Raw genomic sequence first — 20,087 nt, 5'->3', positions numbered from 1 at the left:
CCTAAAGAAAGCATTGAAAACTGACAAAATTTAATAGTTTTGTACATGCGTGCGCGGTGTACGAGAAATAATTGTAATTAATCTGAATATTTTTATAATAAATCTTTAATTTGATGCTACTCGTGAGACATTAACTTTACCCGACAAAATTATGAAAAACGTAGACCTCATTACCCTAGACAGACAATCCTATCAGCTCAAATCAGAAATCGATAAAACGCAACAACTGGCCCAAGCATTATTCTTCAAAATATATTTTGAAAAACATTTTCAATTCAAACTATTCTCGGCCTTATGGTCACTGAGTTCATTTGAAAATTCTGAAATGATAAGTGCACCAACAGATTTTAAAAAAGTAATTAAGTTTTTATCTGCAACTTAAATTTGCCGATAAGTAGAAGTTATAAAAAAAACCATAGCAAAATCTGGCGAAAGAGTTATCTCGCAGAAAAAGAAAGCTGGAGAAAGCCGAGTGTTCGAATATAAGGAAGTTGGGTTAGACTGACAGGGACTCGGAGAATATTATGTACCATTCTGACAAATTCATTTAACAATTTGATTTTTTTGCGAATCGATTGATATTGATATGGAAGTTAATCTGCGACTACATGGTGGTTCATTATTTCTCCCAACACTTTGCTTGGCTCTCAGAGAAAATATTAAAGTGGTGTTTTAGAAAATAAAAAAGGTTAGAAAGCAGTGACCAAATACAATGAGTCCATATAAGTAGTGCTACATAACAAAATATACCGAGGTGATAAAACTCCCGTAGTGTAATCTAATTGGTACCCTTGGAATACTCGTCACGCGTAAAATATGTTAATTTCAGGATTTCTGAAAATTTACCTGAATTGAAGAGGTCTCAAGGAATATTTTTGGTTAATACTTGCATACAGATATCAGTACAACTGAAATTTTGAGCAAATTCAGTATTATTTTTTATTGTATTGCCGCATTGATGCAAACTAACTTGGAGTACTTGTCGAAAAATTACGGAGTACAAAGCGAAATCACTAATTAAGGACAATTGCTTAGTTCTGATTTTTGAAATACGAAAAGCATACCTCTTTTCATTTAAAAACTGGTCGTTTACTGAAAGTCAAGTAATGCAATTACGACAAATTTTTCTTCTGGAATCTAAGAACCCAAAATATCCTATTAAAAATAACTTCGACTGAAACTTTCTAATGTTCGAAACATTGTGACAAGAGCGACATTTCTAAAGTTTTGATTTTTTCCGTCTCGATACCAAAACTGGAATTATAGAAAAAGAAACACAGAGAAGCCATCGTGACAATAAACATTTCATCACGCGGTGAAAAAAAGTTTGAAAAATACAATTCTAAATACACTTGTCACTCTTTTACTTGCGTGCTGGTACCAAAATAAATTGCATGTGTAAAAACGCAGGAAACCCAAAAACGTTCAAAGATCATTCCACTTTAGTATCGTTTCAAAAAGCCACCATTCATAAACATACCCGGTAGATTGCCGGAAAATAGCCGCCGTTGATTCCAATAAGCATGATTGGTATTGAAAGAATAGAAGATATCGAAAAAAAGATTTTTGTACAAAAACATTTTTACGTCCGATTTAATTTGATGGCATTTCGTCGTTGAACATACTTCTGTTTCTTAGAGAGAGGCTACAGGGGCTACTATCAATACCAATAAGCATAAGAGATGGTAACTAAGACTTATAGGAACGACGTTCAAATAGAGGGCAACTAAAATTGGGCTTTATGGGTTTATCCTGTTTCTATTTCTGACTTCAATTTTTTATTCTGACTCTGTTCATTTTGAATTGCTTTGCTCAGCAACTGGTGTTCAAATTCACTTTTAGCAAAATGAGAGAAGAGAGAAACTAGCCTAGAGGAGTCAAAAAGATTTCACGCAAAATGCTGAAAAAGCCGCAAAATGGTAAAGCGAAAAAAAGTTCGACGAAGTAAAAAAAAACATAGCAGGACAAGTCCTGACGTACAATTCAAAGAATTTTCATTGACTAAACAGAAAACTAGACCTAGAACGGACTATGAATGGACTGGGAAAACCATTTAGAAAAAAATCCAATCCAAAAAAAATCGAAAAAACAGTAAAAATCAAAGTGAAATTGCCGCATGTGAACAAAAAACCACTAGCGAGAAAGCGAATTTTTGTTCAAACACCGTTTTCTCACTCTACTTTAAATTTAGAGCGAAAAAATTTCACGGCGCAAAACCACTCGCTTTTTCGCTCCACTTCCTGTTTCGGCGTGACCAAAATCACTACTCCAGTTTGACTTCAAAAATCATGAAAATGTGTGAACAAATCTTAAAAAAAGACAGCGCCCCAATACCATTCAAATTCTTTGAATTGTAAAAAATAGGAGCGCTATAATAGCCGGCTGAGAAGATGAGGGTGGCTATTAATAAAGATAGAAGACAGGTTACGAAAAGATAGCTGCGATAGTTTCGTTTATCTGCAGTCTCAAAAAGCAAATGAAAAAAAAAATAAGGAAAAGAAATTTGCTTTTTTATTAACTGCTAAAATTTCGCATTCTGAATAGGAACTTGTACTACTTATATCTTGTGTTTATTATCTGCTCTCAAGTAACCTTCAATTAGAATGGCATACTCATTTGAACTTCACAAATTCAAATAAAGTGGGCGAAAATCTTTGAATTGCAAAAAAAAACAAAGAAAGGCCAATACAAGTTCCTTCCAGCTCTTGAAGCGATCAAGTAAGCATTATTTCAAATGCGAAGGATCATGACTCTGCGATGAAAATTGTCCAGGATTGTCAATTTCGTGCCAAATTTTGCCTAAAAAAGCACTCAAACATGACATTTGATCAGAACTTTTTATTGCAGTTTCGTTTCGCAAAAATTGCTCCATTAACACTTTGACTGTAAAGAAATGATGTGGAGAAATTTTCGAGGCAAATCGAGGAGACCCTGTATCACATGGCCCAAAAATGGTATAAAGTTGTATTCTCATTTATCACGCTTTCAATTGTTTCGAATATTTTCGAAAGAAACCATGCATCTATATGGATTTATTCATTGCACTATATTAAGCTTAATCTTTCGAGTCTGATCCAACTTTTAGGTCGCTATTTTATGCTTACTTGGCGTGACATCGTTGAAAAATTTTCGTAAGAAATGTTTTTTGTTTATATCGAATCTTACTGTCACCATCTAGTAAGTTTAGATGAGAAACTAACTTCTTTATAAATTGCTGACCTGAGAATTGCTGCAGACAATTGTAACTTGAAAGTCAGGATAAGAAAGATCCGCTATGGTTAAGAAGTTACCAGCATGAATTTTCAATCGAGAAAGCACAAAATTGTAAAACCCAATCAACAGAAAAGATTTTCAGTTTCTGTTATTCTTTAACGCAACAGATATAGCCAGTAGGTTGCCGAATTAGCTGCAGAATGGAATTACGAATAACATATCAAAAGGAATAATATATCAAAATAACATATCAAACATATCATCCAATAAAAACTAATAAAAAAATTCCATGTTTATTGTTTCAGAAAATTTTCCCCTAATCAATCCTTATTTCGTTTCATTTCCTAAGCCTTACTTTGCCAGCCGCCATTAACGAGTTACCTAATTGGCTTTCGAATGACCTGAAGTGACCTTTAAACGGTCATCTCGCTCTCTTTATAACATTCGGTCAAGTAGCAACTAATGCGCAAACATCATGGGCATAAAAGCAGCTAAAGTGAGGTATCATGACGTTAACAAAACCGCCCTTTTTAGCCTTGCAGCGTAAAAAAGTGTAATACAAAAATGCGCATCAGGTGTCGAAATAAAAAAACCAAGAGTACGCAATAGAGATCCAGCCAGCTTACAAGTTCACAACTATTAAAAAACGAGCGGTCAAAATCATTGGCGCAACAAAAAGTCGGATCGACGACTAAAACAATATAAGCCACTAACTAATTTACCGGATCTATTCTGTTTTGCCCTCCCCCAGTGTTTTTATGACCCCCCGTTACAAATTATATGTTGTTATATAGCACGTTACTATGTAAGAAAATAGCACGTGCTCCTGGGGGGCGTAAAAAATTTCAGCTCACTAAGGTGGGGGGGGGGGGGGGGCAAAACAGAATAAATCCAATTTACCGTGCCAAAAAAATATTCTTGTTGCAATCGGGACGTTTGACCTTATAAGTTGAAACCATAGAGAAGAATAGAACTGTTCCATCTATAATACAGTATTTACAAGCTGGATATTTACAATTGCAAATGATTAATTTATCAGAGTGAATTGATTATCAAATAGTTTCTGAGTCAAACTCGACTCTCTTTCTAATGGCAGGCAAAAAGACAATTGCACAGGTGACATTCTCCTTACAGCCATTCTTCATAGCACTCAAACACAGCTTCTCACATATACTTTTGGCCATTGAGGGCAGATACTGGTACCAATCTGTTTTCGCATCTACAGTCACATTCGACAGTTCACCTCTTAGAGCTTTCAACGACAGACCTTTAAAGACCTCCGAGTTACTAACCCGGAATCCCTTTGTTGGTGACTTTTTTGAGCCCGAAGATTCTGTGCTTGAAGGAGTATGAATGCGTGATACAATTGGAGACCCTTCAGAGCTTTCATCATCGTCGTTATTATTGGGGTTAATATTGTCAGAATCATCACTGTTTACAGTTTTTGTAGGACTTTCTGCACTCCGAGTGGTTGAGCTGATGACGTCACGGTCATTTTTCTTTTCTACGTCATCAGATTTGTCAATTTCATTTGCGTTGGCGTCAGAATCTTCCTTCGACGTTTCATTATTTGCTGTATCATTTATTTTATTCGTTTCGCTGTCCGCTCCCGTTACATCCGCAACATGGAATACGTCATTCTTCGGGTCATCATGCTCAATATCTTCCTCTTCGTTGTCGATTGGACTGTAATTGATATCACCTTCGGCGTTCTTGCTACGGCTTTGCAAGATCTCTTGAAGGCGACTCGGACTCTGAAAAGTGACTGTTTTGTTTCTTATCGTTTCCTCCTCATCCTCTGACACCAAATGCTCCTCAACGCTGCGTTTGATTTCTACAAAATACTTCGGCAAAACGCTCTTGCAAATCTTAACGCATTGCGCCTCGGTTAGTACGTTGAACAGTCCTCGTGAGCCAATCAGAATAAACTCAGTGGAATCATCGATGACGTAAGACGCACATGATGGTACCGGCACGACAACTTGGCGCAATATCTTGTCTCCGAGGTTTCCGATTCCTCGCGTAGCGTGGGTTGTTTCCACTTTCCTCATGTACTTCAAGCACTCTGGCTTTTCTTTAATCCGATCTCTTTCTGATTTATGTGATAAATTATGCACTTTGTTCAATCTTACTGCCTCACCATCGCGACATGCGATGACCCGGTTGTCGCCACAGTTTGCAACATGAACAAACGAAGTTTCGCCAATCTTCTCAAACAAGCAGGTCGAAATTGAGACACCAGACCACCTGACCGAACTATGTTCCCCTTCGCCCATACATGCAAAGTCATCAATTTGCTGAAACGTGTCCACAAAACACTTCTTGATATCTTTTGCGTACTGATTGTCGCCTAATTTCGTCATTCTATTCTTGCTGACTTCAGTAGTCAATGCACTCCATTCGCGTTCAGACCAGTTTTTCGTCATCAAAGTCGCAAATTGAGATCCTAACAGTTGGTGAAATCTTGAATAACATAAATTCGACGCAGCTTCGCCATTGTATCCCGAATAAACCCCTACGAACTGAACAGGTCGTCTTTCCCGAGGACTCCCGAAGCTGGTCTGTGCATTCTCAGTCGCTTCCTCAAAGAACGCTGAGTCATCGAGAAAACCCGGATCATCAAATAGATCGTCTAAATATACCGAATTATTCATCAAAGAGGTTTGCCATCGAACATTAGGCTCGTTGAGGGTCGCCGCAAGCAACACATTTGAACCAGTTTCCTTGTAAGGAATTGTGACATTCGTTTTGCCGGCCACAAAAACGGTCGAATGAGGTTTTTGACCAACTTCGTATTCGTCTTCGACATACATTTTAACCACAGAAAAGGCTACGTTGACATCGTTAACAAACTTTAGAAACCGATTCTTGTATGCCCAAGCTTTTGTATCCTTTTTCTTTGTCTTTCGTGAAATTTTCAATTTGTTTACTGCCTCTTGAACAATTTTTTGTCGGCGTTCAACAAGAGTAGATATTTCGGAAGGCCAATCACTGCCACTGTAGCCTGGGAGGGTTTTGACATGACCAGTCAACAGTCAAAACTTACCATATATAGTGCTCTTTATCAGCTTAACTTAATTTTGAAAAATAACAAAGCCAACTCAAAGTGTTAGGGTTCTGAATTTACGTTTGTAAATGAAACCGTTGCTTATAAAAGCATTGTCAGTCCGAGTTCTAAATAAGCTCGTGAATATTTGTTAAAATCTTTTCATATTATAGGAACTATATCCTAACTTATCCCAGCAACGGATAAAAAATTATTGCAGTGCAACTCTTGTACCAAAACAAAAGAATTAAAAACTATGAACCAACATGCAAGCCAGATTGCCCAACAGCTTCGTTAAAAAGTGAATAAACTAAACTGCTTCAAAACATCACCCTTGAATTAATAATTTCTGCACTTTTACTTCTCCCGAACCACAAATTAGATCTTCAATATGACAGGACGAACCACTGTCGATATTCTCTTCACTCCTCGACAAAAGTATCAACAAAAGTACATAATTTTTTATAGTGTAAGGACAAAATACCTACTGCCAAAATACCCAATGTGACAATACCCAAAATATATACAACATTTAATCCTCGTAACGAAACTACCAGAACAATTATTGAGCATAATATTTTTAGTGCCTTTGGCTAGCCTTCGGACCATTGCCATATCTCAGCGGCCCGGGACTTGATATAAAACTATCACAACTGAACCTGGGATTAAATTATCAGCTTAATTAAACATGCTTGTAATCGAATCATTGAACGAAAAGATCAAAGGAAATAAGTTGTGCATAATGACACTGGAGAAATTGGCTCATTGAGTATTTTGGCATTGGGTATATTGTGTAACCATCTATCACCATCGGCATTTCTAGTTTCATATACACTCAACAGATTTTGAAACATTTGCTAGCCACGAGACTCCAGCAACGACTCAGACTCAAGCTCAGCTAACTAAATCGCGGACAACAAAGATACCCGCTAGACTTCTGGAAAATAACAGCAAGTGATTCCCATAAACCCGAGATTGAGATTGAAAGAACAGAAAATGAAAAGATTGATAGTTTTACTAAAAGCAATTTTCAAAAGCAAACTCTTTTGAGTTCTTTTTGTAGTTACAGACAAGCCCGTTTCCTAACGAGACGATACAAGGGCTAGTATCAAAGACAAAAAGCTTTAGAGATGGTATACAAGAAAAATAAAATTTATTAATAAGTTCACGTAACAGGCATGTAAAATGGGCTTTATGGGTTTATCCCCGTTTCTACTTTTGACTTTGTTTTGGGAAATTGACAATTTGCTTTACATGCGTTTGTTTCAAAGAGATGTTTGTAGAAGTTATTAGGTCTAACGACGTCAACCTCGAAAAAGTTTTAAAGCAAACCAACGTTGTAGAAAACCACTGGAAGTACACAAACTACATTCAACAAAATTTAACGAAATTTAATAACAATATGTGTTAAAATTAAGATGTTGGATGCAAATGAAGCAATTAAATAGGTTCAAAAATGACTGAAGAGAGAGCCAAAAAGAGCTGCCATTTGCAAGATTAGGTGAGAGAAAAATAAAAACTACAAAAACAGGCAAAATCCAAAAAACCGCATATATTTCACGAAACTAAAAAGCGTCAAATCTTTCAAAAACCAATAATTGCCTTTTGAGCGGTCGTAAACAACTGCCTATGTGCCTTATTGGAACACAAGTATCAGCTTAAAATAATTTGTTTGGAAAATGGAGAAAATCATCAATTACAAGTCAAATTGCCGCACGTAAAAAAAAGTTCGCTCTCAAAAACCGGAGATCCGTTCAGACACCAATTTCTCATTTCAGTTTAAAAGCAGTTAGAAATAACCACGCCAAAAAAGTAGTCACTTTCGCTTCTTTTATTATTCTAGCGCAATAAAAGTCAATTAAAATCTGATTTCTTGGTGACAAGAAAAGTTTGAAAAGAGTGATCAGATGTAAAAAAAAGCATACCCGGATCCGACGGAGTAGATATCCATTTAGACCCGATACTAAATAGAATTACTCTCCTACTTAATTACATTAATGGAAAAAAACACTGTCCGAAACAACTGTTAGCAGAAAACAGTTTCCATTCAATAATACCAACTGATAGAAAAACAACAGAAACCGTACATAGAAAAAACCGAGGGAAGAGGAAGAATCAAAAATATTTAAACAAAAAACCTACAAAGAGCCACCGTGGTATTTTCCCACATTTTTTTTGGAAACATCCTTTGAAAAAATGTCCCTCAATCAGTGACCCATCTAATTACATTTAGACCAAAGAAATAACAATTGAACACGGGAAACCGCAAAAAGCTAAAAACATAACCGTCCGATTGCCGGAAAATAGCCGCGATAGACGCTTGTGGCCTTCCATGAGTTGAAACAACTAAAGAAATAAGATAAACAGACTGACCAGACTCTTAATACTCAAGAATTAGGACCTATACGTTTTGCACTACTTGGATGCACACTTTTGATCTTTAACTAGTACATTTTCATACAAATTTAAGTTCATTAAGTGTTTTCAGAAGTCATTTTTGAGAGAGGTAAGTCACACAATTAACTAAAAGCAGAAATGATGTGACGAACAAAAATTTTAACTGCGAAGCAGTAGAAGTCACTGAAGTCATTGAAAAAGTCAATTCCAAGAAGTCAGGGTAAGACGAAACAAAAATCTGTTAGACGAAGTAAAAAAAATCAGGACCGCGATGATAGACGCCTGGAATTACTGACGCGGCAATTAAGAAAGAGATCATTCATTCCAGTAAAAAACCCTCACTGTTCAACCCTGCAGTTCCGCTCACTATTCGGCAGCAGTACCTGTAAAAAAAAACTCCAGATGGAACAGTGAACAAGAAAAGAAATTTCAAGAAGCTTAAAATCAGAAGATATGGTTTAAAAAAACTAAATCGAAAGAAATTCGATAAAAATCAATTTGCAAAAGCACAACGAAAATTAATATCAATCAAATGGAAAGATCGCCGAAACCACTGAAAACTCAATTCAAAAAACCCCAAATGCTATAGAATTTGAAGACTAAAGAAACTGCCAAAAAACGGACAACAGGATAAAAGCAAGAGTGGCTGAAAATTGCATCTAAAATTCTAATATTTGCTTCAGATGGTCCCATTGAGACAAACAGATTTGGCTGAACGAAACTAAAACCAAACACGATAAAAAACATCAGTCGTTTAGCGCAAAATTTTTTGAAACCTATTTTTCTTTTCTCTCTACCTCCCTCTCAGAACAATGAATGAACAAAAACCACTCTTAATTCTCTCTCTGCTTTTGACTTTTGTTCAGGAGACTGACCTAAACATTTCTTTTCACGTTCGGCATGACTTCATCTAAACAAAACATCCTCTAAAAATAGTTCGTTTTTACTTCACTATATGAATCACAGTTACCCAAAAAGTACGTCACATTGCGAGAAGTCACCGATTTAAAAAAATAGATCACCATTACTCTTGTTCGAGTATAAGAAGACTGCGCACCAGTACAATTCAAACTCTTATTAAATTGTAAAAAAATAGGCCCACTGTGATAGCCGTCTGAGAAAATGAGGGTGGCTATTTTAAACTACAAAATACATCAAATTTTTCTAAAACGAGAAAGCAAAAAATATATAAACGCGATTAAACGACTCAGAACCGTTTCACAAAGGCAAAACAATAACCATTAATAACTTAGACCAAAAATAGCTTTTTAGTGTAAACGCCGACTACAAAGTCGGAGTTTATACTTAATAGCTAATTTGAAGAAATGGCACTACACACCCGAATTGTTAATGAATTAACAAATTTCTTTGCTGATTGCTTTCGGGATCTCATCCAAAAAGCTGCTTGTACAAACAAACAAGGCTTTCCTCTCCGCTCCGCACATTTGTCCATCATCTACTATTTCTATTATACACCAGAATATCCTTTTCGATGTTTGCATTACACCCTAAATTACTGCAGTCAAAAGGCACGCCACCCAAATTACTGCACGCCACCCATACTTTGTCACGAAAACCAGAAGATGACAAAACTGCTCTTAAATTAATAAACATAAAGCGACTAATGTCGGAAGAATTGCTCCTGAAAGACAGGCGAGGCAATTTAATTCAGGGGCTATAGCCTAGATAAATTTTTCTTGATGGGTGCAAAACTAGTTGACCACACCGGGATTCGAACAATGGACCTGCCTATCCCTCACCAGAAGCACTGCGCACTCGGCTATCAGGCCCTTAGTTTTGCTATTCCGTCATCGATTTTCTATTACATAATATTTCTATATATTACAAGCTTTACTTCGGAGTGAGAACAGTAGAGTTCACTCAAAAATGAAGAACGAAAGTGTGAAAAAGTCACTTGAGAAGTCAAAGAATGTTCTAAAAGGAAAGCGTAAAAACCGTCAAGCAAAAAATTTGGATAAAAAAGACCAACACGTTTTCAACGTTTACGTTTACAACTTAAATTACGGTACACGCTGTCGCTGCGCGGCTATAAATATTAAATAAAAAAATATAAAGTTATAAACTCTACAACACGAGAAAAATGCCCTTAACATTATGAAGTGCTGCTTTTTCAGCAGCGTCGGTGAACCTTACACTAAAAGCCCATAGAGGCTCTAACATAACTGTACGGAGTTACCGATTTACCCCATTTCTTTTTAAGAAATTCTTCAGCTGAAGCAAGCTATCTTAAAAACGGTCAAGCAAGCATTTTGCGCCAAAGACAGACATGACTGACTAAAATTACTGCTTCAAACTTCGTTCTAGAACCATTAACGACCAATTTCAGAACTGAACTACATTTTGAATTATTTTCAATGGAACCCATTTTTTTCAAAAGAAAATTATCAACCAAATGGACCAACCATCTAAAATTTTTCTTTTGCAAACATTTCATTCCAACTCACAGCACAAGTTGTGTGACTCATGCCAAAACCCAGACACACCTAAAGTCTTAAGTGCTTTGTGGAATACATCATGGTCATACTTGAGCGACATGCGCACGTGATAGCCACACTCTGGACATTTATCAGGCACGTCTGGTGTTATCGGATAATAAGGCGTCTCCAAATTGAACATCGAATGTGTCGGATAGGAATCGATTCCAGATGCCAACACCTTCTCCTGTTCTGCCGGTCCTGACCGACCTATCACCGTTACTGAATACTCAGGGTTCGATTGCATGTTGGGTGCGGTTCTTGAAAAAGAACTATGTACAAATGTTATCTGAAGACATGAAAATATCATTTAATAGCCCAATTTTGACAACTTTTGTACGATAATTGTACGGTGGTAACTTAATACGTTTTACTAAAATTAAGTTTTGATTGTGACCTTCACGCCTATTTCAATTTCTCAGGCACGTAAAGAGTACAAACCATGGCAGTTGATCATATTAGCTTAGTCGCTATTGCAAAACCTGTCATTTAAATCTCATAAGACGTCGACCAATAACCTGAAACGCCCTTTCGACCACGTTCACAACTCTAACAGTCAATTCGAACTCAAAGACTTAACTAAACTATGACTTGAATGAACCCAGTCTGTGTATCGTGCAATCAATTTGAGTTGCTAAGTTGAGAGGTATTGTGTCAAGTGGTTACTCTTAAGGTATTAATCAGATTACAAATTAAGCCGACGAATTATCTAATTTTTATTATCGACATTTTGGGTAAATTGTACGTCGCGTTTCTGTGAGCGGCATCAGTAACGAGAAAACTTCAAAGCACAATTTCTTACAAGGTAAATCAACGCTACGGAGAACGTATTGCATTTTTTAATAAATTTTCTTAGTTGTTAAAAAATGTGCATAAGCAAACAAAAAACTTACTCATTTACAATCTTCGCTTAAAATGGTGTTCGAGATCATATAATTGACACTAAATGTCACAAAAAATCCGACGAACTTCGGAAGAATTGCACTCAAACAACTAGTGGGAGCTCTAATCAATTGCAGCAATTGCAGTGGGGGGAGCCTGAATGGGACTAAAAAATTCGCTAGGGGGCTTCACATAAGCTCATTAGAGGTTAATATATACCACTATTAGGATTTAAAGTGGGGAAACTGGCACCAGTTTTAGCGCACTTATCATTTGACTTTTAGCATTAAATTGCCGCCAATTGAGTTCAGCTGCTTGTGAACTCTAGAAATTGTGAATGAGAGAGAACTCTAGATCACGCGAAACGCAGAAAAGTCAAGGACGTAAAATTCACTCGAAAAGTCAAAAAACGGTCATGCGAAGATTCGCACAAAAACACACACACACGTTTACAATAATTACTATTTACGTTTTACAATTTACAATAATTACGTTTACAAAAATTAATCAACAATTGAGGTCTTCAGCTAGCCATTTGAAAACTCTGCCCAAATTTTGCATTAACATTGACACAAATTGTACGATCATTGGCCAGCATTAACTTAGCCAGCAGAATGCCTAAATAACTGCGAAATAGACTTGCATGCCGCATAAAACAGATTTAAGCTTTAAGTCGAAAAATTTCTCGACGCCGCTCAAAAAGCGATGAAGAAACATTCAGCGATAAATTTTATTAGGAACTTTTATTACACCTATGAGTTCCTTCCACCTTAAGCTTTCAAAGTGCGAAAGTCATTTTATTGAGGTAAGTCACGGCCGATTAAAATCTAATCACGCGAATGACCTAACACGTTTTGCTAAAGAATGTGAGAAATGACGTCAGGCGCGCAAATGCCTTTAGTGAGAGAAAAAAGTAATTAAGAAAATTTGAATTTTTCAGCTTTGCTGTGTGAACAAATGTAAAACGAAGAGCGTCAGACGAAGAAACGAAAATAGCAGAACAAGTCCTGTCGCAATTTCGAGAATTCTTATTGACTAAATAAAAGACTAGACCTAGAATGAACAAAAGATGAATTGAGAAAACAACTTGGAAAAAATGTTATTAAAAAGGTGAAAAAAGCCAAATTATAGCATGTGAGCAAAAAACCACAATTCATAAAGCAAATTTTTGTCCGAACACCGTTTTCTCACTTTACCAAATTGGAGTGAAAAACAATTGCCCCGCAAAGCCATTCCCTTTTCCGCTCCACTTCCTGTTTCGGCTTCACGAAAATCACTTCTCCAATTTGTTTAAAAAGTATGAACAGAAGACAGCGCCCCCAATATAATTCAAATTCTTCGGATTGTAAAAAACCCACCGACACCGTAATATAGCTACGCCCAACTTACAGTTTCGGAGCTATAAAAAACGACACAAGAGCCTGACCCAGACATGTTTTATTTAGCATAATACCTTCTACTACTTCAAATAAAAGTATTATTGGGCTCAAATAACGCAAAATACTGAAGAGAAACTTATTTAGCTATTTAGGTAATTCTTGTTTGTTGTGTCGTTTTTTAGTTCTCTTCAGTCTTTGTTTCTTCTGTTTTCTAACTCTTACAACTTCAGCATCCTGTCTAGGTATATCTTCATTGTCATCAGCATCCTCTGTTTTCTGTTTTTTCTGCTTGCCTAAAACAAATAAAATGGCATTATTGAATTTTAGAAAAAATATGAAAGCCAAAAGCTGTAAGCTCTAGGTGCAAATTCAGAGCCTGCTTTTTCCAAATTGTTTAATTCATTTAGCTCGCAGTTCAGGTGTGATTAGATAAAGCAAGACTCTAGTTGGTCGAATTGCTCTCAACCGACAGACTGGGGTCAATGGTGCCTTATTTCATGTGCCTTCATTGTGCCTCAAAATGGTGTATTAGAGCTTAATATAGATCACCACTCAGATTTATAATTAAACCAAATTTTGCATACTTTTGATTTGACTTTTTTGCGGTAAACTGTCGCGACGAATTAAGATAGCGGCTATAATTCCTGAATCAGAGCTATGAGTTTAGATCAGGCAAAAATCAGGCAGCTAAACTAGAAAACTCAAATGGTCAGATGAAAAATCGATCGAGCATAAAATGACATCAAAAAAGGTCAAAAGGACTAAAATAATCGCAGAAAACTTCGCTTGCGAACAATTATAAATAAGCAAAGTACTAATGTCATTTGACATTTGCTCTAATTAACTCTAATAATTTGTTGAAACTAAACTCAATGACAGACGTTCAATGGTTCATTTCAGTTGAGTTTGCGCTTCTTATCTTGACATTAACTATATATAACATATCATTGATGAAATAACTCTGCAATCGATTGAAACAATGAATGAGGTCAAAATTGACAAAAAAATATGACAATTGAAAGAAGAGAAAAACATACCAGGACAGTTCGTGAATATCACTTCAAGGACTCAAAAGACACCCAAAACCTGGCGCAACATTGATAGCATAAGCTCAATCTCTGTATAAAGAAAAAGATCACAATTAAGACGAGAATCAAAACGAAGAGAACCTAATTTAAAAAAATAAAATAGGTCTCAAATGAATTAATGCACAATAAACGAAAACATCCAACAGAAAACTTGATTCAGCAGGCAAGAAGGACAATAGATCCACAAAGAAAACAATTTAGAGGATTTGCTAACTTTCTAAACTTTTTACGTTAACGTTTGAAATGTCAAACATAGCCGGCAGATAGCCGCGAAACAGCCCTACGTGATGTAGAATAAAGATAGCAACAGATAGAATTGAATTGCTGCTGTTGCCGACCTTTCTGAAGACGTTTTAAAAACCAAAAATTTCTTTTCAAAAAATTCAAATTCGTTATTTCGGTTATGCTGTACTATTAAAATTAATCATTATACAAGAGCCCTATACTGGTCTTTAAAGATGTTGGAGCGATCTTTATTGACGTGACCTTAACAAAATCAGAAACCATTTAGAAAGCGAGGAAAGTCAGTTAGGATCAAAAAATTTATCACACAGTTCAGTTTAAAATTAACCACCAATTAGTTTAAGAAATGACGTCACACACAAAAGTAGCACAAAGAGCAGTGAAAAAGCGACATGAAAAGATCAACAAAAGTGCTCTTTTGAAATTTGCGGCGTGAAAAAATTTAAAACGAAAAAGAGCGTCAGACTTAGGAACAAAAACTAAGATCACCGCAATTCAGCTATGCTTAAGATATCCTCAAAATACTACAACTCTTCTATGTAAAGTTAGCACAATCGATTTGGGAAAAGAAAAGTCATTTTGAGAGTGAAAGTCTCGTGAACAAAAAACTATTCACGCGAATGAACAAAATGGCTTTAATAAAAGTGACAATGACGTTATGCACGCAATTCACTAAAAAATTGCATGAAAGAACAAATTGAAGTAACGGTGACGGCATATGATCGTAACAAGAATCTCGACGAAACAAATACAAAGAGAAAGCAAGTAATGGCTCCACTTAGCTATTGCATCTATTCAAAATTTTGCAAAACAGACCACCAAACTCTTTTCCAGGTGTCAAATTTTGCTCTATTCTGATCCGCAGTTTCATGAGATTCAATAAGTAGGGTAAAAATAGCCTACAAATTGTGTGACAATAACTTCGCTACTATTATCAGTTGACTTTACTCCATTAAACTATGATAACTTAACGCACTAAGTCTTAATGACCCGGCTCTGTCGGTGTGCGTGTACGCCCACAAGTGTGTAAGTGTGGACGCCATATTGTTCGAGAGGGCGTTTAGCAACTAACAAAAAATGAGTCGACAACCAAAAAAAAAGATTTTGCCGATAATTTACGTAAAATGAATAGTGGAATAAGTCTGAATCTCTGATTGTCAAATACTAAACCGTATTTCGCATGCAGCAAAAAACGGCAGTTTTTATCAAATAGCGTAACAAAGGTCCATCAGTGCTCAACAACATACAAAGCATCATAGCTTGTCTACAATCAGTATGCGTCTCTTCAATTCCCAAAAATGCAATAATACAACAATGAGCCAAAAATCTCTAACAGACAATTTTTTTAAAAAAAAGCTCCAAAACCACCAAATTACAGTTAAACTCCTTTTAATTAACTAGAAATTCAGAACTTTTATAATAGTAATGAAACCTATTGAAGCCTTTTCATTGTAAAAATTTAGTTAACTGAACGAACGAGGACAAAAAATTTTATCGCAAAAATTTTTTCAAACTTCAATTTCTCGCTCCCTAACAGCAGCATGAATAAAAACATAGCCGGCAGATCGCCGGAAAATAGCCGCGATAAACGCTTGTGGCCTTCCATGAGTTGAAACAACTAAAGAAATAAGATAGACAGATCGACCAGGAGTCCTTTAATAGACCACTAGACTTTTTAGGTTAGATTCGGACTGTCAATTTTATGACACATAGGTCTATAAGGACAGCTTTTTCAAAATTGATATTCGAAATCAAAAACTCAAGATTAATATTCAAGAACTAGGGCATAAGTTTGCAACTACTTAGATGCACACTATTGATTTTTAATTAAAAAATTCATAAAATTTAAAGTTTCATAAGTGAGTTCAGAAGTCATTTTTTTCGAGTGAGGTAAGTCACGCAATTGACCTAAAAGCAGAAATGACGTCACGTACACAAATTTTAACTGCAAAGGAATAGAAGTGAAGTCAATTCCAAGAAGTCGATTCCAAGAAGTCAGGTTGTAAGAATCATCGATGGAGACGACGAATTAAAAAAAACATAGCAGGACAAGTCCTGACGTACAATTCAAAGAATTTTCATTGACTTAACAAACAAATAGATCTAGAATGGACAATGAGTGAATTGGGAAAACCATTTCTAGAAAAAATCAGATAAAAAAAACAAAAAAAAAACAGAAAATCAATGTCAAAATGCTGCTAGGGAGAACAAAAAACCACTAGTGAGATATGTAATTTTGATTCTAACATAAAACTAGGTCCAGAATGAGCTGTGAATGGATTGGGAAAACTATTTAGAAAAAAATCCGATCCAAAAAATCGAAAAACAGTAAAAATCAGAGTGAAATTGAAGCATGTGAACAAAAAACCACTAACGAGAAACCGAATTTTTGTTCAAGCACCGTTTTCTCACTCTACTTTAAAATTAGAGCGAAAAAAATTCACGCCGCAAAACCACTCGCTCCATTTCCTGTTTCGGCGTGACCAAAATCACCACTCCAATTTGACTTCAAAAATCATGAAAATGTGTGAATAGATCTTTAAAGACAGCGCCCCAATACAATTCAAATTCTTTGAATTGTAAAAAAAAAACACGATGTCCCCAATAATAGCCGCTATCGCTTCGCGGCTATTAATGAACACTATCTTGATTCCCTCTTCAAATCTTTCTCAGCAGCCAAATCACTTCAAATTTTCGCATAAGTGGCATTTTATGTCTCCAATACACTAAATATTCTTTTTTTCCACTTAGTGGTTCCATTCTAGTGAGCAAAGAGCACTGCAGTATTCGGGCGTGAATTTGACGACTTAATCTGCTAACTTTTTAACTTTGACATTCTCCTGTTCAGCCACTGTTCCCATCCCCCTCTGTGCTTCATGTAGAGTTTCATTGCGACCTGTGCATCCTGGACTGAGTCATGCTCTCCAGTTTGGATCTGAATACCCAGCAGCTTCTCAGCCAGAGCCCGGAGCGCGGGAGGCCGGCGACTCCCAGGGGTGCCCAATTTACGAAAAGGTGGGTAAAGAGTAGTATCTCGAGTGTCAGTCTTCGGATGCTGCAGAAACAACACCTAAAAACGGTCAACCGTTTATAATAACCGTATCAAATCTATTCAGTTGAAACCATATTTGTGAACTCTGTAACGGTTAAGTGACTCTACTTGAAGTCACTGAGAACTTCTGGCGTTTCTCGAGAACCGCGAAGCGGCTCGAGATATTAAGTCAGAATTTCGAAGTGACTTCTGCAGAGTCACTTAACCATGCTTAAAACACGAAACGCGCACGTTTTAAAATGACGAAAGTCAACGGAAGTCAACTTCTGGCTAAGTTGCAACTTCTGGCATTTAGACTTCTGGCACTGCAGACTTTCGGCATTTTAAAATATGCACGTGAGTGTTTTAATTACTTCTCCCCTTCCCTGAGAAGAAAACTACTTTTGAGTTCTCATAAACCAGTGTGAACACACCGGAGCGCGTGTTTACATTGATAATGGTTTGGTCTTATGATGAAACTGTTTATCACAAATGCAATTAAAAGGGTAAACAAATATGGATAATTGATGGTTGCATTACATGGTTGGGGGGGGGGGGGGTCTCAAAAAGCATTTCATGCCTTGAAGTCATTGCGCAGTGCATGTCCAACCACCACCCTGCCTTTAAGCAATTGAGCAACTTCTTTCTGAACAGTCTGTAGTGGTTCTCCCTTATCCACTAACTGGCCTGCGGTTATTCCTGACACTTCTGTCCTGTAGTCTGTGACGTCAACTGATGGTTTCACGAATTTGTCGTACCTGCAGCGAAGTGTAATCAGGTCACCTATTTTTTTTATATTCTAGTCAAACACGTGAAAAACAACTGACTCTACTAACGTCGGACGAAATGATCTTGAACGACTTCTAAAGGCTCCATTCTATTCTAGCCTGCTTCAGTCGGGGGGGGGGACTATTAGAGTGAAAAAAGGAAACCAATTTCTTCCGCCACTTGAAATCACCTGCTTCAAATTGTGAAAGAGCCATTTAGATCACGCAAAGCTCAAAACGTCAAGGACATAAAAGTCACTTCATAAGTCAAAACATCAACCGACTAACGTCGGACAAATTGCTCTCAAACGACAGTCGGGGCAATTTTTTTCGAGGGCTGTAGCCTAGATAAATTTTTCTTTATGAGTGCAAAAAAAATCCGACTAAGGAGTGCTTCGCACACAACCTGCAACCTGCTGAGTTCTCGACAGTAGTATTAAGCACTCGGCTATCAGGTCCTTATAATTTCCTATCTTTTAATTTTTTTTATTTTAGCAACAAAATTTGTTTTTGAGTGAGAGCAATTGTGATCACTCAAAAATAAAAAACAAAAAAAGTGTGAAAAAGTCAAGGCACTTGAGAAATCCAAAAATTTTGCATAAAAAAGACACACACGGTTACAATAATTGCTTCAAACTTCGTTCTAGAGCAATTAAAACACGCACGTGCACGTTATAACATGATGAAAGTCTCCAGTGTCAGAAGTTGCTAGATACATAGACAGAAGCCGACTTTCAAAGATTTTCCTTATTTTAAAACGTGCAAGGTGCTTTACGCAAGGTTACGTGACTGCAAAAGTCACTTCTTCATAATTTTGGATTATTATTTCAAACCACTTTGCGGATGCCGATAAAAGCCAGAAGTTCTTGGTGACTTCAAGCAGAGCCACAAAACCTATACTTAAAGATGAGCAATTTCCAGTTTTAAAATGCCAGAAGTTCCTATAAGCAGTCTCGGAATTTCCAATGCAGTGAACTTGCACAATGCGTGTTTTAAAAACGTTTACACGCCTCTGCAAAGTTACTACAAAATTCTGGCTGACATCTACAATCGCTATGCGTACAGGTTATCACCTCATCAAAAAGTCAGGTCAACCTATATTAAAAATAGGTACGTGTAGGTTTTAAAATGCAGAAAGTCTTCAGTACCCGAAGGCCAAATTCCAGAAATTCCCATACACATAGACAGAACTTAAAGCTGAAAAACGTGTTTTCAGTGAAGAAATGCATTTTTCTGATTTTGATTTGCGTTACTCCAAAGAACATCAAGCAATAAAAAATTATACACAATAAAATTGGGAAACTTTATTTGAAGACAAAAAGTATTCTAAATTAAGGGACAATTAAACACAGCTCATCACCCCCCCCCCCCCTCCCCCCTCCCACCCCTTCTGAGATCAAATGAAAAGTATCGCTTGATTCTACTCCAGTTTTGTCAAGGACATTGTGACCTCTCGTTAACATAAGCCCAGCATCATAATCATCATCAAACTGGACGGAAGTAGCTGACTTCCGAAAACCTGTAGCAACAACATCAAGCGAAACAA

At 36.6% G+C, this 20,087-nt stretch overlaps 2 protein-coding genes across 3 annotated transcripts in view; both read right to left on the bottom strand.

Annotated features, from left to right (window-relative positions):
* Positions 1-4,171: 4,171 nt before the first annotated feature.
* On the bottom strand, positions 4,172-11,617 carry LOC142340613 (uncharacterized). The gene is made up of 2 exons (XM_075391302.1): positions 11,161-11,617; positions 4,172-6,217 (listed from the first exon to the last, which is right to left on the bottom strand). The coding sequence occupies exons 1-2, from the start codon at positions 11,459-11,461 to the stop codon at positions 4,266-4,268; spliced, it is 2,253 nt and encodes a 750-aa protein (XP_075247417.1). The 5' UTR covers positions 11,462-11,617; the 3' UTR covers positions 4,172-4,265.
* A 1,831-nt stretch (positions 11,618-13,448) lies between these two features.
* LOC142340612 (uncharacterized) overlaps positions 13,449-20,087 on the bottom strand; it is a 355,986-nt gene continuing 349,347 nt past the window's right edge. For both annotated transcript variants that reach the window (XM_075391300.1, XM_075391301.1), the window contains 3 exons: positions 18,355-18,532; positions 17,564-17,813; positions 13,449-13,705 (listed from right to left, as the gene is read on the bottom strand). In XM_075391300.1, coding sequence (XP_075247415.1) covers positions 13,557-13,705; positions 17,564-17,813; positions 18,355-18,532 — 577 coding nt within the window. In that variant the 3' untranslated portion in view covers positions 13,449-13,556. The remainder of the gene's footprint in view (positions 13,706-17,563; positions 17,814-18,354; positions 18,533-20,087) is intronic.

The sequence above is a fragment of the Convolutriloba macropyga genome, chromosome 6 (assembly GCF_964194025.1).
Source record: "Convolutriloba macropyga chromosome 6, txConMacr16.3, whole genome shotgun sequence".
NCBI classification, from domain to species: domain Eukaryota; kingdom Metazoa; phylum Xenacoelomorpha; order Acoela; family Convolutidae; genus Convolutriloba; species Convolutriloba macropyga.
Note: the sequence above shows the minus strand (reverse complement) of the source record. Positions and strands in the feature narration are given on the sequence as shown.